Source organism: Nelumbo lutea, chromosome 3 (genome assembly GCF_056320005.1).
Source record: "Nelumbo lutea isolate HS-2025 chromosome 3, American lotus-T2T, whole genome shotgun sequence".
Taxonomy (NCBI): Eukaryota; Viridiplantae; Streptophyta; class Magnoliopsida; order Proteales; family Nelumbonaceae; genus Nelumbo; species Nelumbo lutea.
The window spans coordinates 90,118,930-90,138,347 of record NC_142686.1 but is presented as its reverse complement, the minus strand read 5'-3'; the positions used below and the strand labels follow the sequence as shown (position 1 = coordinate 90,138,347).

Genomic DNA, 19,418 nt, shown 5'->3' with positions numbered 1-19,418 from the left:
GTAATAATAAAATGCATTAAAATAAGAGACATTAGAAAATCTAAAAATCTCTCTCTAATGATGTACAACTAAATGAGGTAATCAAGATAAATAATAATAATTATTTTATATTTTTAAAATAAAATAAAATAAGAAAAAAAAGAAAAAAAAAGAAAATAGATAAATAATTTTTCTAAAAAAGAGGCATGCTGACATAAACTGTTTAATTCTATAAATACTGAAAAACAACTATTTATCTCTATCTATATCTACATCAATCAGATCATTTAATAAAAGCAGCTAAATGACCAAGGGATCTGATAGTTGAAAAATTGGTTTGGTCCCAACTCCCAAGGTGGGTCTACGCCATAAGTGGTCAGAACAAAACCCCTTTTTTTTTACAAGTTTAATATTAAAATATAAGGTTGGGTGATTGTGTCAAACTTTGCCAATGCAATGGTCCCCACTTGATGAATTGTTCCAATTGGTCAATGATGCAACTCCACGTGGCAAAAAAAATTCTATATAATAACTCTCTACCGGACCCACTAATAAACCCTTATATATATATATAATTCAACCAAAAAGTAGAGCATTTTACCTTGAATTCCTCAAAATTTATCGAAAACACAGAAAAAAATTAACACCTGTTTTTCAATATATACATATTTTCCCGGAAATTCCAAAAATTTTGTAAAATTCCATTCGAGATCAAGGGTCAGAAAAATGACAAAAAATTTAGAAATTTAAAACCCCTTTCGCTTTTGCTTCGGCGTTGCTGTTAAAAGAGGTTGGATACCGGATAATCAGTTCCAGCTTAAACCTACACCAACCAGCTCGCAACCAATTGCCAAACATCCATTTTACCCTATTATTCTATTGTATTGTACCGTGTCCCATCAGGAACCTTGGTCGGTTTACAACCCCAACGTCTCGTCTTTCCACGTGGGTAGTTTAAGTGTACACACGTCACGAAGTCTACAGGATAAAGTAATAGGCTATTATGGTAATTAAATTGTTTCTCAGGAGTCCTCTCTCTCTCTCTCTCTCTCTCTCTCTCCTTTTTCAGAAGTCTCTCTCTCTCTGTCGCGGCGAGAGTGCAGCGACCGAAAGAAACAAAAGAAAATCGTAAAAAAAGATGAAAGAAGAAGGGGAAAAGTCTGGAAGAGGAGACCATATCGTATGAGAAAGTTCTGATCTTGCTTCTGTACTTGATGTTGGAAATCACCTCCATCACCAATCATTTCTGAATTCTCCTCTGGTTGCCTTCATTGGAATCACCGCCTCTTCGATTCTCTCAGCGGAGGAGGCTAGGCTTGGTTCCTGATTACAGGTCAAGATCCTCTGGTGGGGCTCCGGGGGGTTTTATGATCTTTCGTTCTTTGGTTGGTGCTAGTGTTTGATTCGTGTTTCGTGACTGGTTTGAAGCTCATAAGGTAGTTTTTATTGGGTGGGTTGGTTTGATTGTTTCTTTTGTTGTTCTAGTGCGAGTTTTTTGGGAGGGAAAGGGGGGAATTGGAGCTGTGTGATTTGAGTTGATTCAGTATTGGTTTTGGTTATGCTCAGGTTTCGATGTAGTGGTTTGTAATCCTTTTTTGGTGCAAGTGGAATTTTTGATGGTGTGTTTTATCGGGGTGTAATAACTAAGAACTAGGGTTTATGGTGATGGATATTTTGTTCGCGTATATGCTTTATTTGGATTTGGTTTGAGCTGTTTCAATTGTGTTTCCTGTTTCAATGGAGTGCGCTGAGTGATTGAGTAAAGAAATTAGGATTTCAAGTGATAGTGGTCTTTATTTGGTGTTGAAATTCAGAGTAAGAGTAACGAAAGGAAGATTTGAGGGATTTATTGTTTTTGGTTATTCATTATTTTTTATTTGATGGGGAATAAGTTGGGGAGGAGGCGGCAGGTGGTGGACGAGAAGTACACGAGGCCTCAGGGGTTGTATCAGCACAAGGACGTGGATCACAAGAGGCTGAGGAAGCTCATTCTTGACTCTAAGCTTGCTCCATGTTATCTTGGGGACGAAGAATACTCCTTCGATCTAGAAGAATGTCCAATCTGCTTTTTGGTTAGTAATTTCAGCTGTCATTTCATTTTATTCCTGTTTGTCACTTTAATTCTTTGAATGAAAACAGTAGAATGGTGTGCATAACTTAGATGTGAATTTTCTTTTATTAGGAAAGTTGTTTGGGTTCTGGTTATAGTGCAGCGACACTAATAATAAAATTTTGAATACATTTTCTTCTTTTAGTATTACCCTAGTCTCAACCGCTCAAGATGTTGTATGAAAGGCATTTGTACAGGTATTTTTTCAGCACTTAGGCTTCTATGTGATTTATAATATTAACTAATATGTCAATGCTTTCTGATGGTGTGCCCTCCGCCAGAATGTTTCTTGCAGATGAAGCCACCTCATTCTACTCGTCCTACACAGTATCCTTTGTATATGGAATTTTGGATCATTTCATTAATTGATGAGGATTCATACTGTGTTTTGTATGTTTTGCTTAACATTACCAAGGTGTCCCTTCTGCAAAACCTCCAACTATGCTGTGGAGTATCGAGGAGTGAGGTCAAAAGAGGAAAAGGGAATGGAGCAAGTGGTAAAACCTTACCGCGGCTCCTTTTATCCATTTATTTTTTGGAATTGCAGTTCTATTTCATTCTGAATTTAGACCATGGATCTTGCATTAACTTTCCATCTTTGGTTACAGGAAGAGCAGCGGGTTATAGAAGCAAAAATAAGAATGCGACAGCAAGAAATTCAGGATGAAGAAGCAAGAATGCAAAAAAGACAAGAGATGATTTCTTGTAGCAGGGTTATGACATCAAGAGAACTTGAACATCAGGATCCACCAGATATCTCGGTAGCAGGTCTGATAGGAATGGAACTCCACCTTATCATTGATGATTCATTTCCTTTAAAAACAAACAATGATTCTTCTCTACTTAATTTTCTTTTTCTCTTCCTGGATGTAATAAACATCTCATCACTGTTTCCACAGTTCCATCATTTCACCTTCCTGTAGAAGGTGATAATATCATGCCTTCTCAGATCTCATGTGCTGGGCTTTCAAATATGCAATCCTCACGGTCTAGGCAGAACAGGTGTATGATGCTCCCACTCCCTTGACATCTATTTCCATCATCTATGGTTGTTTCAATTATGCTAGTTAAATTTCCACTGCTTCCTTTGTGGGCATTGATTTGGGAAACAAAACTCTTTGTTCACGAGTGTTAATGACTTAATAACAAATCTCTTTGTTACTGAACTTATTTGAACATTGTGCCTTGGAATTCCCCGCAAATAATTGTTTGCTACTACTGATGAAAAAGGAATAATTTCCTGCTACCATTTTGAATGTACGAAAGAGGGTGCCACATATGGAGAACCTTCGTATGGTTGGATGTCTAGAAGTGTGAACTGTTAATGGATCAGGATTCATTTTTGAGAAGATGATTGGGCTGGTGCTAGTAACCTTTGAGAGTTGTATTCATCTTTACAGTCTTCTTACAAATGGATCGGACATCAACATATTCTTCCAATGCAAGTGCGGCAGGGTTGACTGGAACTACATCTTTAGAGGTCCCCTGCTTACCCTCTTCCAGAAATCGTAAATCTCATTTTTCCAGACTGAAGTGCTGAGATGATTTGGAAGTTGGATGTCTAATTCTATTTCTTCATGGAGTTGTTCTATTCAGTTCAGTATTTTCTACTTTCTTTATTTGGGGGGGGGGGGGGGGATGCCAAGAGGGGGGTTGGAGATGGTTGACCCAAATTACATCAGAGCTTGCAAGATTCCTCCTGGAGTTCGGGCTTTCATGTCGCTTGTCTTTTTGGACATGGTGTCAAAAGCGAATTACCTTAATCATTGAGGGTTGCACATCCCTAAAAAATGTATAATGTTCAAAGAGGAAGAAGATGTTCACTTTTCTTTGTGTATCCCTCAACAGCAGAACCGTGGTATTTTTTTTTTTATTTCCTCTTTGACATGTCTTTGTCATGTTCTCAACAATATTGATAGAAATGTGTAGATGAGAAGTTTTGTGGAAACAAATGGAAAAGGAACAATTAAATGCAAATGTACATTTAGCACAAAAATGACTCTAAAGCCAATCTCTTAGAATTTCTTTGTTTCTCCCAAAACCTCTAAATTACAAGGTTGTGTTGTGGAATACCCTTAACATAAACCATGCAACCCCCATACAAGTGTTCTGAGCAGATTGCTTAGAGTTTTGCAAACTACTCCTGTTATGCTTTTACTTGAGACCCTAATAAATAGAAAAGGGATTTTATTGAGGGTTTTCCATCTGAAGCTAAATAAAAATTCTAAAGATTTACATAGTTTCTTTATTCCTAATTTCTTCTTCTTTCAAGTTCATCCATCTGTGTATCTTTTCTTGTTTTCTTTGTCAAGTTTAATACTTGAGCAGGTTGGGTACAAGGACTCAACTAGTAATACAATACTTTAATGAAGTCAGTAGCAACTCCTATATTTCTACTTTCCAACCATCCTTGGTGATATTTTTAAAATTTTTCAGTGAATAACTAGTTATTATTGATTTATTTCTCATTTGCAAGAATTGGTATAAGTTGGACCTATTTAAGAGTTAAAAATGGGACAATAATGTATGAGTGATTTGTTTAGGGATTTTATTCATAAGAAAGGATATTGCTTTTTTTATAAATTATTGGATATATTCAAATGGTTGTTATGTATTAGGTTATTTATACCACCTAAGTTTGAAGTTCAAACTTCTTATCAGATGGGGAATCACTCTTTCTCTCTCTGTTCCTAGAACATCCTATTTATTTGGACAGCAATCGTATGACAGAGAACTGTTAGCTTTAATTCAAGGTTTAAAAACTGATGCAGCAGCAGGGGTTGAGGGATGCAATAGTAGAGGGAAACTGTTTGTTTGATGAAAACACATGATCATATTATTAATAAAATAACACACAAACACACACAAGATCATCTAGTATGGGAGTTTAAGTAGTTGGTGGGGGTGGCAGTTGCAATTGGGACAACATTGAATGCCTTATTCAATTTGGTTCCTAGAAGTGCAAATATGATGGCAAACTCAATAGCAAGAGCAGGGGTGGGGAAAGAGGTGTTGGAATTGCCCAGGACCAGGATGTAATTTGTAAAGTTTTTATTATTGGTTGTTTTTGTAGCCTTTGATTTTCCTTACAATGTACTTTGCAGGCCTGCTCTTTTCCGTGTTAGCAGTTAGGCATTATTTAATGAAATGATTTCTGTTATCTATCAAACAAAAAAAATTATATAACAGAGATGTGTTTCTAAAGGTGGTTACATAAGAACTCCAAAGAGAATAGTAGTAAGAAGTGAGAGAAAAATTTACTTTGTAGTAGGGGTGCAAGCTGGCAGGCTGGGCCGGGTTTTAGCTCAACTCAGGCCCAACTCTAAGAATTGGGCGTAAAGCCCAAGCCTGGCAAGGGCCCAAGGTTAAGCCTGAAATTGATATACATATATGTGCATATGTATGTATGCATGCATGCATGCATATATGTATGGTTTGTTAAAAAATTATGAATATATGCATGCATAAGGTGTCTATTATGCATATATACATGTAACCATGCTGGGCTTGGGTTGGGATAAGGTTTGGCCGGGTTTGGGCTACCTAAGGGCTAGACCTGAGCCCAGCCTGAAAAATTAAAAAGCCTGAACTTTTGGCCCCGGGTCCAACCTGAAGACCGAAAATCCAAGCCCTCCCATGTAAAATTGCAGCCTGGGTCAGTCTGGGCTTGGGTTGGGCCTGCCCAAGTTGCACCCTACTTTGTAGGAATCAAAGCAATGATTTTGACACAGCATATAGAGATTTTTTTTTCTTTGAAATGGTGATTGAGGTGATTGTTTTTAATTCAGTAAATGCTAACTTCATAGAAGTCAAGAATCTACAATTTTTTGGACTTACTGATACTGTTCATGCATTCATTCTACTAAAATATCTTTTTAAAAAGCAATTAAAATTATAAAATCATTATTTTTTGTGTGAGAACTAAGAATTTAAGACCCTAACATGGACTTGTTTGGGCTTGCCTCGAGGGGTGTGGCACAAAGGCGGCTTGTGGAATCAAGAATGTAATATGTTTTACATCACATTAGCTACTTGAAGTAATGCAATTGAGAAAAAAAGAGATTGTGGACTGGGTTTTACATGCTTGAAAATGTTTATATGTTTGATTTTATTTTTAAATTATCATTTGAATATGCTTTACATGCTATGTTTATGTATTTTAATTTTAGATAATAAGTTTTTTAAATCATTTATTTTAAAATTTAAGTTTATATTTTTATTAATATTATGTTTAATATTTTTTTGAATTTTTGGCAATTTTTTTATTTTTTCTAACATTTTTTGATTTTTTAGCTTATTTTATTTTATTTTTGTGCCTTGATTCAAAAAGGTGCACACCTCGTCTTGCACCTTGCGCCTCAGGCACAAATTGACCCCTGCGCCTTTTTTGTGCCTTGTGCTTTTAAAACATTGGCCTACAATTAATACCACATGCAAAAGCACGTGCCTTCCTGCTTTTATTCCTATGAAGGTGTAAAAGTTAATCTTTGTTACTATAGATACCTTCTCAAAAAGGGTTTATCTAAAAGTTTATCTTTGTCACTTAATGTTTTATAGGAAAAAATGGCATTCATTGTGTACATTAGCTTTCGTTTGTGTTATATAAGCAAGGAGAAAAAGGAAAATGTTATAATTGATGTTCCTGAAGAATTCATGGAATATAAGAATCTGAAGCATGTACAACATAGACACTTCATTTATACACTGATGTATACATCCCTAACATTTGGGCTTAAATAAGTGTATTTCAAAATATATGCAAGGATTCAAATTTGTGAACCTCCATCACCCCAGGTTTTCTAAATTGTATTTGCTGCTAAATATTTTGATTTTTTTGTGTACCCTTAATAATAAGCATGTAATTTTGTCAATTTTAGTTCTATATATAAATGGCATTTTTCTTTACTCAAGGTTGCATTTGATGTTCAAGCTTGAGTTTAACAAAATTTTCCTCACTGCTTTACTGTGGTTCTTTTCGGCTGTTCCCTTGTTGTCATGATGCATGCCCTTTCAGAAATGTTGTGGTCATCATTTGTTTATTTGTTTCTTCTGAGAAAAAAGTTTACTTGTATTGATTGTATTGTATATCAAGAAGATTCTGTGCTTAAGGTGATGCACAGGAGCTATGGACAGATAGCTCCACCTAAATAAAAGGCCACTTAGGCGTAGAGCTACTGCTATACAAAAATGTCCTGTCAATTGCAGATTTTGCAAGGCGCCAAGTAATAGTGTCTAAATTACTAGGGATGCAATTAATCTGCATGCTCATCTCTGCCAAGGTTTCCTTTATATCATTGAGATGGTGAGCTAACTGCCATGGAATACTTTCCATTCTCCATCTAAGAAAACCTACCAAGTCACTTTCAATGGTAAAGGGGGAGATATGGGCCTGTCTTCCAATATCCCTATCTCCACATATAAAGAGTCGGTACATCCAATGAGTAATGAAAAAGGAGATTAGTCCCATAAGATCAAGTCTCCAGAGGCATTTTAACCCTTTCCATCTTTTGCATGTGGAGTCCAGCTATTGGGTTACATTTTATTCCTCAAATATTTGTTTTCACATCAGTTTAATTCTTTAATTAAGTTGGTAGGCTGTTAACAATTTATTCTGTGGTAAGTTTTGAATGAGAACCCTTGGGATTCACTAGCCAAATTGTGAATTGTATAATAAATCAACATATGAGGAACTATATATACTTGTTACTTGATGATGGGATCTTTATTTTGGTATCAAGATCTAAATTTACTATCAGTGAATGTAGTCTATTAGATTATTGCTGCTGCAAGCATGGTTTTGTGGTTTGGAAAATCTGACTTGGTTGCTCAGTGTTCTCTGATGTGGATTTTCAGAATGTATTTTGATTATTTGCACATAATTTTGATGCCTCTCGATCTGCATCTCTTTTGGCACTGTATGATTTGTGTCCTGGTTTCATATGATCAATTTCATATTCACAATACTTTTACAAATAAGAAACATGTATTAAAAATGTCAATAAATTGCAGGGAAGATGAATTTGACATGGATCTTGAGGATTTAATGGTCATGGAAGCTATCTGGCTTTCCATTCAGGTGATCTCCTGAACAGTCTAGTCAATTATATTTGATTTGGCTTATAGTTCATGCTTAAACTATCTAATAATGTTCATCTACAAACACAGGCTTTTGTTTTTTCTTTTGGTTGCTCCCTTTTTTTATCTGAGGAGATGTGTAAGAGTTCCACCATTTGTAGGTAGTAGTCTTGCACTGCTGGTCCCAAGCCTAGATAGGAGGGTTATGCCAAGTAGGCTGCCAACATAAAAACCTTTCACCAATCCAATATGTATACAAATCATGAATTCTTTTGTGCAATGCTTGGGTGTTAGAAAGCATGACTCTATGGGGTACTGGTGGAACAGGATTCAAGTACCAAATAGTCATGACTCATGAGCAGGATTCATGACTCTTGATATGGCAAAAGGATAAACATGCATACAAAATGGACAAGCAGCATTTCCCTAGTGAAAGAACCATTTGAACAAGGATCTATTACTGTAAAAAAAGACTTGAAGCCCTAGATTTGGCTAGCCCATCTATTTACCAAATTTAATTCCCTTGGAATCGAATGTGCTGAACTGATCTAGCAATTGTTGCTTCTCTTTATTTCATTCAAAATGTGAGCCAGTCTTGAAGGTCAACATCCCAAACTAAAGCTCCATGTGATTGCATTTTCCATATAACCGAGTTGGATATCTGAAGCTGTGCTTTAATTTATTTGTTCTGGTGAGGAGGGTTGCTTCTATGGAATTTGTATCACTATCACCTATTGGGTCCGCTATAGGCTTAGCAGATGCTTGCATCTGTTCTCAAGAGAACTCCACCAGTCCCAGCTGCTCCAAACAATGTTATCTAACTTGGAACAAAATATTTGTTAAAAATTTGCTTAGGATTATTTTTCTTGTCCTGGCTGATAGAGCTACTCAGCAAGATTTTGTAAACTGACTAGGAACAGAGGGGATACCTGATACAAGTTCTGCGAAGGTTGGCAGATTGTATCTTTTTCTCAGAAGTTGATGTTATTTACTACAGAAACTATATATAAATATGGCATTTTATGACGCTACTTTTTTTGTTGATTTTCCTGATTAGTTCTATTATGGCTACCTAAAAAAAAAAAAATCAACAGGAGAAGGATGCTCAGAGAAATCCAGCTCATGGTGATTCTGCACACATGGAACCATTTATGACAGAAGATCGTTATGCTGTAGTTCCACCAGCTGAATCCTCATCCCCTTCAGGTGGTCTTGCTTGTGCTATTGCTGCACTTGCTGAACGACAACATATGAATGGAGAATCTCACCCTTCCAGGAGAAATAATTTAGGTGTTGCCATGCTTCCAGACACTGGTAGGCTGTCCTCCAGGGAGGATAGAGTGGTAGTAAATTGCCCTACACAAAACTGGATTGATGTCTCAGCAGACAGTGGAAGTGCAGTGTTGAGAGAGGATGGAGAATGGGGGATAGATCATGGTTCAGGGGTAGCTGAAGCGGGGACAAGCTATGCTAGCTCTGATGCGACAGCCGAGGCAGGTGGAAGTGCTTTGCCTATTCAGGATGGTATTAGTGATCGGTTCCATCCTAACAACACGGGCCCTATTCTGCCTGAGACTTTTGAGGAGCAGATGATGCTGGCAATGGCAGTTTCAATAGCAGAGGCTCGAACAAGAACAGCACAAGAAGTTCCATGGTGGCAGTCAAATTAGCTGGAAGTGCACTCTTCATATTCTTTCTTTATTCCTTTTCTTCTGTCATGTTTGGTGATCCATAATTTCTCCTTGGCTATTCTTATGCTTTTTTTGGGCTTTCTTGTGTTGAATACAGATGTAGAGAAACGAGGAAAAGGAAAAAGAAAAAAGAAAAAAAAGAAAAAGAAAAAGGGTGATGTTTCCACTTTCCGGTGGATGAGTTGAAACTAGATAGTAGATCCATGCACAAAGCCCAATTATGATAATAATAATAATACTTAAGACGCTCATGGATATGATAAGAACTAAGAAGGCATAAATAAATGATAATTCTTACAAAGACATCATTCAGATATAAATGTACAAGAAGAAACATTTGCTGCAATAGGTTTCGGGTTGACTGTGAAGTAAAATACTCATATTGGACATGAATCAATTACAGATTACATTTATATGCAAAATGTAAAATACAAATGAACCCATTAATTATAATTTCTCAACTTCTAATGTATTAATCCACTTATTATAATGTATTCGAAATTAAATAATATATTATGTTTGTATTAATTAATATATTATAAATTCAATCTACAATGAGAACTGAAAACCCAGAAATCAAGTCCGCTCCAACTTTTAGATACCTCAAGAAGCCGAATCTTTTACTCCAAAAAAAAAAAGAAAAAGCCGGATCTGCTATCAACAAGGTGAAACAAATAATGCTTCCAACATGATCCGTATGATTCCAGTTATCTACCCATGGTAGACAAGATGGGTATATCGTCACATTTTGAGATGGCAACCATTTCAGAGTTGAAGATGTTGACGACTGGTCCATCTCTTCTGATGGTCAATGCACTTAAAATTGATTGATCTTTGCTACGATTCATTAGTCCCACATCAGTAGTATGGGATGCCGTTGTGGGGTGTGTGTCTAGGTTCCCTCCCTCTAAAAACTATCTTTTAGGGGTGAGTTCTCTCAAGGCACATAACAGATGGTATCAGAGCTTACATTATGCCTCTCAGTTGCAATCGTGCCGTGCAGGTGGTGACATTGGTATTGCAGTGTTTGGCCGGGACTAGGTGGACTAATGCAAAGCCAGTCTGCGTGAGCACCAGGACTGCGGAATGTGGTGGAATGTTACGATTCTTAATCCCACATCGATAGTATGGGATGCCGTTGTGGGGTGTATATATGTTTGGGTTCTCTCCCTCTTAACAGCTAGCTTTTAGGGGCGAGTTCTTCCAAGGCACATAACAATCTTCATGATTTCTTGGTGAATATGACTGTGACGTGCTTCTCTTAGATGATGCAAAATTCAATGGAAACGGTGAAAGTGCTGGATTTCGTTATGGTTTTAGTTGATCTTAATCAGTTTGAAAGGCTGGCATCAATTGCGGTTCCTTATTTGGGTGGCTTAGGATGATCCAAAAGTTATACTTGGTTTGAGGAGTGATGGATGCCGGGTCTAATTTCCAAACTAAACTAAAGGGTATATGTGGATCATCGTCAAAATCTGGAATCTCCATCTGGTGGTTTCATGGTGTAGGTTTTTGTTGCCCTGACAGCTTTCCACTATGTGAGATTTTCAACTGGATTCAATCACTGGAGCATTTTTGGTTTGAAAGTGTCTAGAGCTCCCAGTTAGGCAAACCATATGTTGGTACTGGGACAGAAGTGATGTTGGAATATAATTGACCACAACCAATCGCCATGAAAAATGGAAGGCGCATTGCGTGAAACAGTTGCAAAGTAGAAGGGGTGTCTATAAGATAAGTCCATTCCATTTCCATCTACCTTGACCTTTCAAGACCTGAACTGCTCCGATGTTCACTACTAAATCCAAGCTTTCTCTTATTCAAATTTGACCATCTTTTTTCCCCTGATTATGGCTGCTGTTAACCAAAGTTTTAGTCAAGTCAGTGTTTTATATCTATATCTACACTTTTATAAAAAGTACAAATGAGGGTGTAGAATTTTTCTTGACTAAAATGATTGTATTTGTTATCTAGTCCATTTCTAATTATGAAGGATTGAAAATGTAATTTCAATTAATACTTTTCATCTCCTTTAATCTCCTCTCATTAACTCTTGTATTTAAGGTATTAGCTCCCATTCTCTCTTATTTAATTTCATATTTAAGTTAATTTTTCACTAATAAATGCTACTAATTATATCTATGTCCAATACTTTTAAAAATATAAACCCATATATTTTAAAACTTACTCAAAAACAAAATCATTCTTTATCCAAGTGATGGCTAAGCAATTCAACTATCCAAATCAAATTGGCTAACTCATGAAGTCATAGTTAGATAATAAAATTTTTAAATAGAAATAAATATATAAAATTACAAAAATATAAAAAAATAGACACATTTATGATATTTTTTACTAATCAAATTAAAAAAACAAGTGTAATAAACAAGAATTATTTTTATTGATGATGAAAATGGAATACATAATCTAAAACTAACAAAAAATGAAATTATTTTCCTATTTAGCAGATATCAATAGTTCAACTTTTGGGTCAAATCTATCAACCTTGAATATCATAATTAAATAATAAAAATTAATAAAACATAAAAAACAAACGAAAAATAAAAAATACATAAAATTTACAAAAAAAAAATTTAGGCACATGTATAATATCATATATTTAACATATTAAACAAAAAATTAAGTGTGAATAACAATATTGTTTTTACACACATGGAAAAAAAATTTATAGTAAAAATTGAATACATCTATAATTCCATATTTACACTATTATTAAAAATATGAAACTTTTTTTTGACTAAAATACTCATTTTTTGAATTTAGTCTATTTAATTGTGAGGTTTAAAATGTAGTTTGAAGTACAATTTTCACCTCATTCAATAAACAAAAAGATATACACTAAGAAGATAAAACATTACAAAAGGAAGAGTCCAACCAAATAGGTAGGACTGCCAATGATACCCAAAACTTTGTAACCCAATATGAGGTGCTTACGTAATCAGATCTAGATTTTGTAATGTATATCCAATTAATAGTGAATAGAAAAAAATAAAAAAATAAAAATACATGAATTTTATAGAAAATTTTGAATACATTATTCAATCATTATCATCATCTAAAATTGTCACGTACAAAGCACGTGCATGCTTACTAGTGCATAGAAAAGAGTGAGTCATTAGAATTTATTTTTTTCAAAGAAAATAACAAGTAGACTTTTTTAAAACCAAAAGCCAACAATAAAACATTCAAATAACATTTGGCCATGCCTATAAGTAGAAGTTTTAGACTTTGGGGAAGAGCATAACCACTTGTATAGGTTTCCCTCCCTTTCCTTTCTTTTCCCTACCTTTTCTTTCAAACCAAACACAACCTCATGGTTTTAAGGTTTTCATCATTCATTTTATTGGAAAAGGAAAGGATTGAGTGATGAGTCTAAAGTATATTAGCAAGGCCTATGCTTGAAGGATTTGTTAGATAGTGTATACCCTTAGCTTCAATCAGATTGATGTACAGATGCATTTATTGTAAATGAATAAAAATACATTATTGTTTCATGTTAACATTGGTATGTTTCTGCGAATTTATCCCTTAAACTGGGCACTTATTAGACTCATGTAGTTTAGAATATTCTCAGCCGTTGGATAAACTTAGAGAATTTAACCTGCCAAGGTTGACATTGATGTGTTGTCAAAGAAGTTGGGGCAACTTATATCAGCTGCTAGGGTGAGATCTGAAGTACATGTAGTGTGTGTTTGGTTAAAACACTAAACCCGAACCATTTTTTAATTATGCCCTAGACTTTGGTGATTGATGGGCAAAACTAGAAAGTTACACATAACCCCTAGACTTGATTATGGTACTGCACTATGTGTCGGATTTGACTGTCTTTGATATACCAATCAGTGAGATCCTTTGGGGGTCAAAACTTGGGTATGTTGGGGCAGTATGAGAATTCATTTGAGTGGGTGATCATAGTGATAGGATCGGCCCATTTGTCGGACATAGTGAATGATACGGTTTACACTCTCTCTGATGGAAACCTAAACTATTAGTAGTGGATTTCAACTATATTTGAGATTTGGTTTCGCAAAATATATTTATATGATATATATATATATTATGTTTTATGAACAATGTTTGCAAAATGTTTTAATTCCCGAGATCCATCCGAGCAGAGAGTGACACTGCACCTTGCAGCCAGGGGAGATGTCATTCCCTGTCGGGCAGTGTTTGATCATTATGGGCAGAGAGGTTAAGAGACTATTAAGGGTTGATTACATAGTGGGCTTTATTTTACTTAAAAACTCCATTATCCTTGGATCTTCATATGATGGTTGGATTCAATGATCATTTAACTATAAATGCTGAGCCCATTTTGAGCCAATAATGATCTGCTCGGGTGTTTACTATATTTAGTAGTGGATCCATCTAGGCCTTTTCACAAAGGTTGGGCCAAACCTATATGGGCTTATGTGAGATCATTGTGGGGTCCCACACCATACAAATCAAACCTAAATTGGCTAAGCAACAATCTTGGGCCGTGAGCCATATAGCTGATAGGCTTAAAGCCCATAATTAATATGATTAATTAAGATGTCAGGTGACATTAGGTGAATCTGGGTTTGGAAATGGGTATGGAGCACCCATCCCCTTAAGAGGATGAGTCTTATCTCTTAATAGAGTACATCCAAATAAAGATTTGGATAGTCTCTTAATTTGATTAGGAGAAGTGCTCCATAAAGAGATAAAAGAAGAAGAGGGTGAACTGCTCTAGAACACTTGGCAATTCTGCTCTCTCTCTTCTTCTTTTGTCTCCCAAGAAACCCTAATTTGATTATGGATTTTGGGACAAATAAAGACCGGTTCTTTCTCTGATTTTTGCAAGAAAAATTTAGAAAAAATTCGTGCTCACCTCCCCAGTTCAATCCAAGCAGTTAGATTGTAGTTTTGCTAAAAACTGTGTTGTTGAACCGGCTTTAACATCAAGGTAGGACATTTTCTGATTTTAGGGACTGATTTGGGTGTGAACTTCCACCTTGCGATTTACACTTGTGGTATCCATATTAGGTATACATCTCCCCTCTTGGTTTGATTTCAAATCCAATCCAGTTTCAGTGCAAGATCGATCCTAGAAAAATGTAGTTTTTTGAATTGCAGGGAATTCAATTCTCAGAAGGTTAAGAATATTTTTGAAATTCGCCCAGCCATCTAGCATGGTTCAGCCATCCATATGATGGATCCTATCCTTCCTTCAGGATTAGAGTTCCCAAAGAATGATTCCAGACTTGATCTTTTTAGCATGAGACCTAGATTGGAATCCAACACTTTGACTTGAACTTTTATGCACGTAGATAGTCATAAGGTTTTAGGGTTCTTTGTGGTTCGAGAATGAGACCAACGAGAGAGAGAAATAGAGAGATAGATAGATAGATAGATAGAGAGAGAGAGAGAGAGAGAGAGAAGAAGAAGAAGAAGAAGAAGAAGAAGAAACACCCTAGAGGCCAAGAAACTTAGTTGTCTTTCCAAATTCCAAAACTATCTGTTACAAGGCTTAACCTGGTTTATATAGTGTTGAGAGAAAAAGAGATGTTATAATTTTGGCACCAAATGCTTGATATTGAACATGTTCATGGTCTTGAAGGGAGGGGGATTTCAACGCAATAAGCATTTTCATTGATCATATCCAGTATATGACAAGGCCCAATCTTACAATTATGGAGATTTTGAGGACCATCAATAGGAAAACGTTATGGGGTTAGGACAACCCAAACTAAGACTTCAACCTTAAATAATACTTTAATATGCCTTCTATCAACTTGAATCTTGTAATAGTCATAAGAGGCTTCAAGATGTGCCTTGACTTTGGAGAAAATATCTTTATGGTGATTTAACATGTCATCGACCTTCACAATGGGCTTAGTTGTTGTGGGTAGGGCAGTGATTTGAAGGGGCCCCAATTGTACCCATATACAATTTGGCATGAACTCAAACAAATACTATGATGAGAACTCTTATTGTAGTATAGCTCAGTGAGGGAGATGATAGAATCCCATGTCTAAGGTGACTTACTCAATTCTGATAACAACAAGTTGTCAATTTCTCTATTCACAATCATTGTTTGGCCCTTGGTTTGAGGGTGGTACAATTTGTTGAACTTGAGTTTAGTATTCAACCGAAGCTACAAATATCACTAAGTCCAACAAATTTTCTGTTGTGATTCAAGACATTAGATTTAGGAAGACCATGCAGCCTTACTACTCTGATTACAAGTTATGCTATGTGCAATGCATCATTGGTTTTTTTTGCATGGAATGAAATGTGCCATATTAGAGAAGCAATCAACCATGATGAGGATACTATCAGCACCGCAGAAGGTGCAAGGAAGACAAAAAATAAAGTCCATGCTAATGCCAGACCAAGGGTGAGAAGGCATTGGAAGATGTAGATAAAGGCATGCATTAGAAGGTCCTCCCTTAGAAGTCTAGAAAATTCTACATCTTTTGGCAAATCTGTCCACATCGCACTTCAATTTTGGCCAATAGTACTATTTTGCAATGAGGGCATAGGTCTTATCTGTTAGATAGTTATGCCCTTAACACCAATCAGATTGATGTACGTATTGACATTTATTGTAAATGAATAAAGTGCATAATTGATTTATATTATTTTGGTGTGTTTCTGTGTAATACCCTTAAACTAGACACTAATGAGACTCGTGTTAGTTTAGAATCTTCACAGCTGTTGGATAGACCTAGGGAGGTTTATCTTGCCAAGGATGATACTAATGTGGTGCTAAGAAGGTTGGGGTGGCTAGTATCAAGCTACTAGGGTAAGACCCAAAGCACACGTAGTGTGGGCTTTCTTGAAACTTTGAACCGAACCATTTTCTAGTTATGCCCTAGACCTTGGAGACATATGGGAAAAACTGGAAAGTTACACCTAACCCCTACACTCGATCATGGTACTACACAAGGTGTCCGATTGGGCTGTCTTTGAAGGGATGAGAGATCCATCATATGGATGGCCGAACCCTGCAAGTAGGTTGGGTGAAATTTCAAAAATCTCTCTCCCCCATGTAGGAATCACATTCCCTATTTGAGAAAACTACATCTTCAAGGATCAATCTTGAACCTAAACCAGACCAAATCTGAAACTAAAAGCTAGGAAAGGGATATATCTAATATGGAGTAGTAGTAACCCCCAACGAAAGTGTTCATGCCTAAGGAGAATACCAAAGATTGCTCCCACTGAAGATGACACAACGTAAGGTGGAGCAGAATTAGCAGGTTGGTTCTTCAGCAAGAACTCGATGGAGGGCAAGTGAGCATGTGAGCAGAGAGTGCTCAAATTGTTGAGATTTGTTTTGAAAAATATATTTATATAGAGATATACATATATATTATGGTTTCACAAAATATTTTCAAAAGGTTTTAATTCCCGGGATCCATGTGAGCAGAGAGTGCAACACTATACCTTGTAGTCGAGGGACTCTTGTCGAATAGTGTTTGATCCCTATGGGTTGAGAGGTTAAGTGTAAGACAATTGAGTGTTATATTTGATGGGATAATCTTGCATCTGCCTTCAATCCTTGGGCATTCATAAGATGGCTGGACCCAAGGACCATTTAGTGTAAATGTTGAGCCCATAAAGAGTCCATACTGATGGACTTAGGGGTTCATTGTGTTTTGTAGTGAATTTGGCTAGGCCTTGTAACATAGGCTGGGTTGAACCCATGTGGCTGATGTGTAGATCAATGCTAGGGTCCCACACCATACAAAGAGAGCCAAACTAGCAATCATTTAAAGGGTAAAGTGAGCACTGTGACTTAATGGGCCTAAGGCTCATTTCGAACTTGGCTTAAGTGATTTAATTAAATGGGCAAATTTGGGTTTATAACCTGATTAGGATTAGTAGTTGGATAAGATAAGTCTTATCCAACTTGAGAGTCTAGATCCAAATATTATATTTGGATCAAGAAACTCATTCCTAGTTGGATTAGGAAGCTGATCCATAAAAAAAGGTTATAAATAAGGGGTGAATTCTATAGAGAGATCACTTTTTCTCTGCAATCCGTTTCTTCCTCTACTCTTGTCGCCTTGCCTAGTATGATCTCCACCTCTTACAGTGATCAAGAATTGCTCTTGATATTGTTTCTTGGTGAAGAAACAATCTGAAGTCGTGCTCACACAGTTCTACATGATTCTTGCTAAAGAATCACAGGTTCTTGTTGAAGAACCCTTATTGCTGACCCTACCTCAACATTCGCTGTGTCATCTATAGTAGAGGCAGATTTGTAACCTCTTTGGGTGTAAACACCTACATTAGGAGTTTTACATTGATTCCATATCAAGTACTACCCTCTCCCCAATCTTGGTTCCAAATTTGGTCCAATTTGTTTCAAGAATGAACCTTAAAAAATGCAGTTTTTCTAAATGAGGGAATAGGTTTCCCTGATGGAAGAAATAAATTTTTAAAATTTTGCCTAGCCACCTTGCATGGTTCGGCCATCCATATGATGGATTTCCCATCCCTTTAGGCTTTCCTGTAAATGACCACTTCGTCATCTTACCCTGAAGGCAAGGTTCACAGGTTGGAAGATCTTTCACAGTTAAAAAATCCAAAACACCATCCTTTACTAACCTCTTGATATGATCTACGTTAATGTGGCCACATCAGTAAATCCACAATCCCGTGGGATTAATTGTATCACGTATTCTTTTCTTGGGGATTACATCCGACGTAGTTTTGGTTAAATTTGTTTCTAGAGAAGGATGGAGAACATATAGACCATTCCCAAGTTCTCTATAAGTAAGGAATTTGTTATTCCGTTTAATAGTAATCACATTCCTGAATAATATAGAATAACCATCCATATATAATTTTGAAATAGAAATTGATGTGGCATGATTTGGACACTCATAGCTGGAAACGGATGGCACCTTAGAAGACGAAGGTGAAGGATTCCCGGGGGATTTGCCTAGCGGAGTGAAGCTTAAGTTAGAACACTGGGGAAGAAGAAAAGACAATAAGAGGCTAAGAGTGTAGGTCACGTTAAATCATTGTGTCTCAAGATTAGCTCATGAGCAAGTAACAGTTTAAGTTCAGATCTAATTCGAGAGAGAGTTCTCCCCTTCGTTTAAAGGGCTTTTATAGGGGCGTTCTTGCCAAATCGGGCATAACTGCCACTGGGCTCCTATCGCAGTCGTTACCTGCCAGGGCTGCGCAGGTGGTCGTTACAATGTACTACCCGCCTGGATGAGTGACACGTCTTGAAGGGACAGGCACGCCACCATCTCTTGAGAGACATGGGTGTAGACTGTCAAATGGGCAGGGACTGCACCGTCAGTCAAGAGATGTGGTGTAGTCTGACGAGTACGGCCTTGTCAGATAGAAGCTTCCTAAGAGTGTCGCGTTGCTTAGCCGCGAACTATATTGTAGCAAGTTCTTAGGGGTACTTCGGGGTGACCCTCATCAAGGTTGGTCTTCGGGGAAGTTCTTCTGCCCAGGTGCTAGAGCGAGCTGGTTTTCCTAGCTCGCGAGTTGAAATAGTCTTGGAGTATTCCCTTCTCAGTAGCTCAGGGGACCTAGAGCTCGCATTGTAGCGA

At 36.7% G+C, this 19,418-nt stretch overlaps 1 protein-coding gene across 1 annotated transcript; it reads left to right on the top strand.

Moving 5' to 3' along the window:
* The first annotated feature begins 991 nt into the window (after positions 1-991).
* Positions 992-10,046, top strand: LOC148866695 (E3 ubiquitin-protein ligase DA2L-like). Its single transcript, XM_088980060.1, has 8 exons — positions 992-2,051; positions 2,235-2,286; positions 2,371-2,416; positions 2,505-2,586; positions 2,698-2,857; positions 2,989-3,091; positions 8,099-8,165; positions 9,259-10,046. Exons 1-8 carry the CDS (start codon positions 1,860-1,862, stop codon positions 9,832-9,834), a joined length of 1,278 nt encoding a protein of 425 aa, XP_088836186.1. The 5' UTR covers positions 992-1,859; the 3' UTR covers positions 9,835-10,046.
* The last annotated feature ends 9,372 nt before the right edge of the window (positions 10,047-19,418 follow it).